Source organism: Sparus aurata, chromosome 15 (genome assembly GCF_900880675.1).
Source record: "Sparus aurata chromosome 15, fSpaAur1.1, whole genome shotgun sequence".
Classification (NCBI taxonomy): domain Eukaryota; kingdom Metazoa; phylum Chordata; class Actinopteri; order Spariformes; family Sparidae; genus Sparus; species Sparus aurata.
The window spans coordinates 30961798-30970944 of NC_044201.1; the positions used below are offsets into that span (position 1 = coordinate 30961798).

A 9147-nucleotide genomic window follows, 5' to 3' on the forward strand; every position below is an offset into this window, starting at 1 on the left:
CAATCTGATATTAAATTTATGTTTACAAAAGCATTTTATCAAAAAGGGACACATTCTTTTGAGTGAGTTTGAAGGTGCACTGTTTAAAATGGCAGGGCAATTTTCTTAAAAAAAAAAAATAAAAGCAATAAAATAAATGCAATGCTTTTCATAATTTATTTGTAATTTAAAGTTTGTTCTTGAGAAGGAAAAAAAAATGTAAATCGAGTTTGGTGTCAAACAAATCGGAGATTCAGTGTTAGGCCATATCACCCAGCCCTAGTTTGAATACAGTGAGTTCCTCAAAGGAATGATTTCACATTTTCTGTGTAGAAGCAGACTTTTAATTGAATTTCCAGAAAATGTACAATTTCATATTTTATGCCTTCTAACAAAACATTATAAATGAAACTTTAAAATGTAAATATATTTAAAGTAATTGTATTTTGTTTCCTGTCTGTATGAAACATTATGTAAAAAAACAAACAAATACATTTTTGGAAAAATGAATATGAGAGAAGGAAAAACAAAAAAAAGTTCAACTACCTGTTCAGATAAATATTAAGGAATAAGACAGTGTGGCGGCTATAGGTCAATATTATAATATCTGCTTTGTTTTAGTGATTTAAAGGATAATGATGATAGACATTAAGATAAGTGTTTTATTTTCTTAAAAATATTCAATATATTCAATAGCCTTGAGATATTACAGGCTATTCAACACATCGCCCTCTTGAGTGCCTCAGACTTCTTCAGTAATGTTTAATTCACATGTGGTGAAGCCGTCACTGTGAACCAGAACAAGTTGACCAGAACATTTCCCAGCAGCCAGTGCTCCACCAGTACTGCTTCCTTTTCTCCCCAGTTAGGGTTAGCATCAGAAGATGACAGTATCTGTCCTGTCTCTATCCTTTCTATTTGCCTACATTTCTTCTTCTGTTTTGTCACCTCTCTCTTTCTCCGCCTACATAAAGCTGACTGTGTATTTGTTGTCATTATTCATACTGATGAAGTTCATATATCATTTCTGTTTGTTCTGCTGCTGTCATTGCTGTCCATTCTGCAACAACACACAGAGGCCAGAAGTTTGTCTATGATCCCTTTCTTCATGAAAACATACAGAAGTAAGTCTGCAAGAGGACTCAGCCGAACAAACATGACCGACAGGTTGCTGAGCGACCAGGTATCTAAGGTGTCCTCCTTTGCCACGACCAAAATGATGGTGGGCAGGAACAGCAGCGTGTAAATAAGCAGCACCAGAACTAAAATTCCAACAATTCGTCGTTTTTCATCAGAGGGAACTCGGCTGGCAGACAGAGCTCTGATGGTCCCACCCAGGAAGAATATCAACAGTGGAAGGGGAAGGAGGAGGAAGACGCCAAAGATGATTTTCTCTAACATATAACTACGCCCTAAAAATAAAGGGAGAATAAAGGCGAGACTAAGGACCCAGACCGCTACAGAGACCACCACAGTGATCTTGATGGTTCTTCTGAAGCGGTACCACAGTGGGCAGGCGATACCCAAATACCTGTAACACAAGATGGATGCTCAGTTTGTTTACAAGCTTTTACAGTTATATAATTATATGATAGTCAGACATAGCTGCACACATACTGCATATTCAGATAGTCACCTTTCCAGGGCGATACACACCATGAAGCCAATACTGGCAAACAGACTTAAAAGATAAAAAATATGTCCAATCGTCCTGCGATCTTCAGGTACTGCCATCTCAACGATCATGGAGCAGAACTGAATGAGGTCAGAAATGAGAAGGTTGATGACGTAGATCGGAGCAACATGATTACCTCGCACCTGAAAGACAACATTAGTGAAAGTCAACAAGCAGTTCTGGGAGGAGGCAACAATATATCTGTTGAACATCCGTATCAATATTCGCCTTGACGACTGCTTCCTGTTGGCAATAAGACGACATTCACAGTTTGCAGTTGCTGATGTTCGTCTGATGTGTCAGGTCTCCCTGCCATCAGTTTGTAAGGCTCTGTTGATCCTGAGGAATACTTTTCATTGAGTAGGTAGATCTGTAGGAGTCCAAACATGCGTCTGAAGCAGATACTTCTCAAAATAAGAGTCTTTTTCGTATGAAAGGGATTATATTAAAAGTTGCTTCATGCATACATTTTTATTTTTACATTTGAAGGGCTAAATTAGTTTTATTTTTTAGTATCCCTGACACAAAAGGGGAATAATTAACATTAATAAAACTAAATAAACATCTGAATTGTATCGACCCACAATTGAAACAGTGAGACAGTTATTAATGAGCACAGTATCTTATTACTGTAATGCAAACTCAGATGGTTTTGTATTTTATTTTAAGAAATTTTAGAATTGTCATCCCAGTTCCTTAAATTAGCCTAAAATGGCTAAGCTACACAAAAACCCAGCACATTTGTGCCTAACGACCAAAAATGTCCCATTGAAAATACAATTTCTGATCCTACATTTATCTGAACATAAACCGATGCATTCCTTTATGTTAAGATTTCATTTTGGCTAGCCTTCCATTTTACATTTTTATATTTGTCTACCAGATGGCACTACTTTTTTCCATTCAAAACATGAAGCAAAATTTCAACCTTTTTTTTTTTTTACTGTTTTCTGCAAGGGTGCCTTGCTACTGAAATAAGTGTGTGTCCCTATTGTTACATTCTCGTATGGCTAGGGGATGAAGGGAGTAACATAGTTAAAATAAAACTGGGTGTAAGAGAGGCAAAAGGAAACAGTAGCAAATAGTAACCCAAAAACGGCTTTATTGCATCAGTGAAAAACAATTATTATCCAAGAAGGCTATCGTCATAACAAAAACACTGCAGGCTGTAGCTCAGGCTCTCAGGCTCCTGCATATCACGGCCGCCCAACCCCTCCCATAAAAACACTCTCTCACACACACACACACACACACACACACACACACACACACACACACACACACACACACACAATACATAATGGTGACCTCTGCCACAGGTTATACTCACCTTGTCACACACCAACATTCATGTTACCGCAGACACTACACCTGGCTGTGAAACCCACCCGGGCACAGCCTTGTTAACATGACATTTGTGCTTCTTTCTATTGCCAACATTCTTCCTCACTACAGTATAACCCTTTTCAAAGGATCTGAATTGAATTGGCCCACAATTGAAACAGTGAGGCAATTATTGATGGGCACAAATAACTGTAATGCAAACTCAGGTGGTATTGCATTAAAATAATCCCTTTGATTAGATTAATGAAATGACCTGTAAAACACTTAACCACGGCTACAGATCTCCTGAAACATCAACTTCACAGTGGTGCCAAAGAGACAGTCAGGAGATGAACAAGAGCAGAGGGCTTCATCCTCTGGGTACCATCACTGTCCAAAAATATCACACTTGATTGCTTTTAATAGATAAAAAAGAAACTAAGAAATAATGAGGCCAAATAAGGCCGTACACATTACTCTGGCAAACTTGATGACTATTTTTTATGTATTTCATAAAGTTGGAACTTAATGGTGCCTTTTACCTGACCAGTTTAAGAGAAGGCTGTCATGGAGCCACACATACAAATTGCATGTGTTAAGCGTCCAATCAGTGTAATGTAAATGTTAATTATGGGGTAAATTATTTCTGTTAATTAACAAACAGATGCAGCTCATTTACAGACGCACATACTGTAATAAATGTTATTTATAACGTACCTACCATAGAATAAAGAGCGTAGATTGCCACGAGGGTCAAAGGAAGGCCAACAGAAATGATTATCCACATCACCACATTCATGATGCGATAGACTTTTTCATGATCATGGTCGACGGTTCTGTTTTCATCGTGGTCATAGGCAGTGTTGATGTAATCATAGATGTCGTCCTGTGAGGTGTTGGTAATGTTGAAATCTTCCATTTTTCAGAGTGAAACCTGTCGTTTGAGAGATCAGGTTATAGACAGGGGGCAAGTTTTTAAATATCTACCTGACATTGTTCAGTGATATGACACAAGCAAACACCTCAGTACACCTATAGTTTACCTACAATCAAATCATACCAGTATATTATATATATATATATATATATATATATATATATATATATATATATATATATATATATATATATATATATATATATATATATATATATATATATATATATATATATTTATATATATATATATATATATATTAAAAGCTGGATATCCATGACTGTTTGCTGTCCTCATCATCTTCATATGTAAGAAAAAGTCCTACATTTTACCTTTTGAAAGCCGAAACACTCCACCTGACTGTGTTCCCTCCACCGTCTGCCGTTATGATCTTTGCATTCAACAGTCAATATGTCAAGTTATAACATGCACTCTGATCCTGTTCATCAACTCCTCCCTACTCCTGACAGAAATCTAGTCAGGCATGAATGTACAAGTTTTAATTGACCTTTAGTTGTTGTTGGGGGTTTTTTTTTACCACTGTACCCATACAGTACTCTCTTTCAATACACATCTTCTTCTACTAAACAGATTACAAGACATCACGTGCATTTACTGTTATAGAAATATAGTTCAGGTTAGAACCTTTTCAAGCTCTGTTGTTTTAGTGTTGGATCAAAATGATTTGTCTCGTGCTGCACCTCAAAGTCATGTGAGCTTTTACCTGTATATTTATCTATACAGAAAACTGCTCCGAAACACATCCTTAAAACTTGCATGCCGACCACCAAAACACCAAGAATGGAACTGGTATTAACTGTATACCTTTAAGGTCAGTTTGTTTATTCAGTTTATTCAGTCATGAAAACATTGGGTTTTTTTATTGGGTTTGTTTAGTCTGAAAATAATCAACAAATGAGGATCTTTCTCTTCTCATTAACATTTCATCAACAAAGTCACATAAATCACCTTTAATAGTGAGTTTGTCAAAGGAAGAAATTCACATTTTTGATGTAGAAGCAGACTTTTAATTGAATTTCCAGGAAATGTACAATTTCACATTAAATTATATATTCTGTAATATAAGATGTTATCTATATTGAAGACACACAACTGCTCTGAACCACGGCCTTAAAACTAGCGTGCCTTCCACCAAAACACCAAAAATGACACTTGTAGACATTACATTTAAAGTAATTGTATAACAATAATAATAATAATACCTAAATCAAAATGAATACGAGATAACAAAAATGAAAAAAGTCCTAAAAACTTGTTCGGACAAAGATTTAGGAACAAAATGGTATGTCAGCTATAATTGAGCTCAATAATATAATGTTATCTGCTTTGTATTAGTAATTACAGGATGATAATGATAGACATAAAGAAACATCTTTTTACTTACAGTCATAAAACGGTATGCAAGGAATGCTGCTCAGGTGGCTCTGTAAATGAGTTAATAAGCCTTTAAGATCTATATTTAATATGAAAATATAAAGATGGCCATTTTGTACTTGCCCTGATGGCCTCAATGGCTGGAACACTCTCTGTTTCTCACCTACATGAAGCTGACTGTGTATTTGTTGTCATTATTCATACTGATGAAGAGGGCACTTTAACGCACTTTTTGGCTCCCAAGATGGTGCTTCAGCGCACGTTTTGGCTCCCAAGAGGGCACTTTAGCACGCATTTTGGCACCCAAGAGGGCACTTTAGTGTGCATTTTCCAACAATTAGGCCACTGCCCACCCCCCCATGCACACCACTGACATCTACAATATATTCCCAACAAGCCTGCACAGTATGGCATTAAAATCTGGTTCACCTGTGATGTGGCAACCTCCTATGCCTGGAGCATGGAGATTTACATGGGAAAACGACCCAGTTAATTCTGGAATTGATTAAAATTTTGGATTTCATGATCAGGACTGATGTCAAATTTGAAAAAAGGAGCAAATATTTTCAGTATATAGTGTTTGTATATAGCATTTTGTAAGCAAACAGGAGGTGGACACTTTTGGCCATGCATAAGCTAAGAGGGAGTTTTTATGTTTTTTCTGCCACTGCACAAAAAACTAATGAAGCATAAAAATCATTGATACTGCTTATTATTGACAACCATTTAGCTGCAATGATGGTTGAAGAATAATTCAGGTATGTATTATTTTGTAAAAACATGGTGATTTAATGCTATTCTCCCTTATAAATCATCTGCATTATGTTATCTAATAGGCATTTAAACGGTTAAAATTCAGAATTTATATGAAATTTTAGTTTTCATGACCAGGACTGATGCAAATTTAAAAAACTGGGGGGAAAAAGTGGATTTTTTTTATATATGTATTAGTTTTATAGCATTTTAGAAATGTAAACATGAGGTGGACACTTTTGGCCACAAACAAGCTGAGAGGGAGTTTTTATGTTTTTCTGTCACTGCACAAAAAACTAATGAAGCATAAAAATCATTGATACTGCTTATTATTGACACACATTAAGCTGCAATGCTGGTTAAAGAATAATTTGGGTAGCATGTATTATTTTGCAAAAACATGCTGATTTAATGCTATTCTCCCTTACAAATCATCAGCATTATGTTATCTAATAGGCATTTAAAGGGTTAAAATTCAGAATTTGAATGAAATTTTAGTTTTCATGACAAGGACTGATGCAAATTTAAAAAACTGGTAAAAAAAAAAATGGAATTTTTTCAATATATGTATTAGTTTTATAGCATTTTGAAAATGTAAACAGGAGGTGGACACTTTTGGCCACGAACAAGCTGAGAGGGAGTTTTTTCTACTTTGCCTTCCCTGCACAAAAATAACAATGCATAATAATCAATGTTGGTGTTAATCAGTTACATATCTCAGACTGTGTTATTGATAATACCGAAGATAAACCGGTAGCACTGAGAAGATAGGCAGTGATCATTTTTGTGGTAGTTTTCCAACAAGCGCATTGTGCAAACAAATTGGCATTTGAGGGGTTAAAAAATTAAAAATTTATTAATTTTTTGTATTTATGACAATAACGGATATTAATTAAACATTTTATGCAGTTAAAAGCATCAAAAAACATACAAAATCCCAAAAATTACAGACTCAATCTGTTGGTGGCCATTTTTGGCCACGAACAAGCTGAGAGGGTAGTAAAAACGAACAAGGCCAGAGGGTTAAAACATGCATCTGGCTCACCTGAAACATTATGCCAACCCACCAGTGACACAGTCACTAATGAGCCCAACATCTTTGGGCCAACTCAACACTGACGCCTGCTGCTTACGCCGAGCAGTCAGAGACTCACAGTCAGCCACGAGATGACCAGGCGTATGACAAAAGAAACACAACTCAACACAACAACAGTTCTCAAATTCTTCTAGCAACATCAGCAAAACGCTCCGCTACGTCCCAGCAGCCAGTGGTTTGATCCCGGGACCTACACACTATTCCGCCGCCTAAATCAGTAACTCGTCATCCTGCTTTGACCTGCTGCTAAAGGATGAAATCCTGCAGCATATTGTGGCCATGACAAACCTGCATGGGAGACGCTCAATCCTAGACTGGCAAGATGTGGACAAGGAGGAACTTCAGGCTTACGTGGGGTTGCTCATTTTGGCCGTCAAGGTCAAAATATGAATCAACCCTCAGCCTCTGGAGTTAGAAATCAGGACAGAGCAATTTCTGGGCTACGATGTCCCACAAGAGGTTTCACCACATCAGCAACACTGCATTTCGACAACAACCAACCTCGACCCTGCCACCTTAATGACAGGCTGGCTTCCTTCTGCAAAGATTGGGACGTGTGGACGTGAGCTGGACTCTCACACCCAGACACATACCGCCTCTCAGAATATTAATGATGCATCAATGCATTTTGTGATTTGGTTCAATTAAAAACTGTGGAGTTGTGTAAAGCAAAAAAATAACAATGCGTCAAGATCAATGTTGCTGCCAATCACTGACCCATCTCAGGGCCCACTCTTTGAACCACCCTTTTTTTCAATAGAAAACAGTGGGTCTATGTAAACATACTAGCCTTTAAAGGATTAAAATCCAGAAAATACAATTAATATTTGATATGTATGTTTCAGACAGGATAGTTTTAAAAGATTGCCTTGTTAAAGTGGAAAAAAATATTAATATATAATATTTTTACAGCAGTTTGTGGGAAGGTGACATTTTTTGTCATTAGTGACAAATGTGTTTATTTAAAGGGATATTCCGGTGTAAGTTTAATCCATGGTCTAACACACCGTGAAACTGTGTTAGACTCCCTCTCGAGAGATCAAGTTAGCAGACCGCTAATTTACGGAGTTTTATCAACCTCAGAAACGACCGCACGACAACAATACACTGCAGTAAATGGATCCAAATATAAACCGCCACCAAAAAGCCACAAATAATGCTCAGAACAGCACCAAACTTCAGCAACAGTACAAATAGGGTCTCAGCACATAGTCCGGGGCATCTAACCTCCGCTAGCTTAGCTGGATTTCTACTGAAAAGCTGACTAAATTTACCACTCTTCTGCAGCAGCTTCCTGTTGACGGGAAGTCCCGACGAGTCGATTACCGAGTGCAGTAGAGTTCCACGGCTCAAGGATGAAAATGTATGATTATGACTCCATGGAAAAGCAATCAAAGTTCATATGTGTCTTACCTGCCAGTTTATAACAGTTATTATCGAGAGCGGACAGGGAAAAGAACGGAATTGAGCATTTCTAACCGCACTAATCGTCGCGTCGGGACTTCCCCGACCCGGAAGCTGATGGAGGAGAGTTGAAATCTATTTTCCCAATAGCTTCCCTAGCTAAGCTAGCGGAGGTTAGATGCTCCGGACTATGTGCTGAGACCCTATTTGTGGCTTTTTGGTGGCGGTTTATATTTGGATCCGTTTACTGCAGTGTATTGTTGTCGTGCGGTCGTTTCTGAGGTTGATAAAACTCTGTAAATTAGCGGTCTGCTAACTTGATCTCTCAAGAGGGAGTCTAACACAGTTTTACGGTGATTTAGACCATAGTTTAAATTTACACCTGAACATCCCTTTAAAGATCTCTTAAGGGTTAAAATAATCCCTTTGATTAGATTAATGAAATGACCTGTAAAACACTTAACCACGGCTAAAGATCTCCTGAAACATCAACTTCACAGTGGTGCCAAAGAGACAGACAAGAAGATGAACAAGAGCAGAGGGCTTCATCCTCTGGGTACCATCAGTGTCCAAAAATATCACACT

The 9147-nt window shown here is 37.4% G+C and overlaps 1 protein-coding gene across 1 annotated transcript; it reads right to left on the bottom strand.

The window, feature by feature from the left end:
- Positions 1-466: 466 nt before the first annotated feature.
- LOC115597164 (G-protein coupled receptor 4-like) lies at positions 467-3833 on the bottom strand. Its single transcript, XM_030442902.1, has 3 exons — positions 3699-3833; positions 1616-1797; positions 467-1510 (listed from the first exon to the last, which is right to left on the bottom strand). Exons 1-3 carry the CDS (start codon positions 3774-3776, stop codon positions 994-996), a joined length of 777 nt encoding a protein of 258 aa, XP_030298762.1. The 5' UTR covers positions 3777-3833; the 3' UTR covers positions 467-993.
- Positions 3834-9147: the final 5314 nt, after the last annotated feature.

Coding starts and splice junctions, on each gene's coding strand:
- LOC115597164 (XM_030442902.1), bottom strand. CDS start 3,776: ATGAATGTGGTGATGTGGATAATCATTTCTGTTGGCCTTCCTTTGACC. Junction 1,798..3,698: donor TCTACGCTCTTTATTCTATG/GTAGGTACGTTA, acceptor GTTGTCTTTCAG/GTGCGAGGTAATCATGTTGC. Junction 1,511..1,615: donor GTGTGTATCGCCCTGGAAAG/GTGACTATCTGA, acceptor CTTGTGTTACAG/GTATTTGGGTATCGCCTGCC.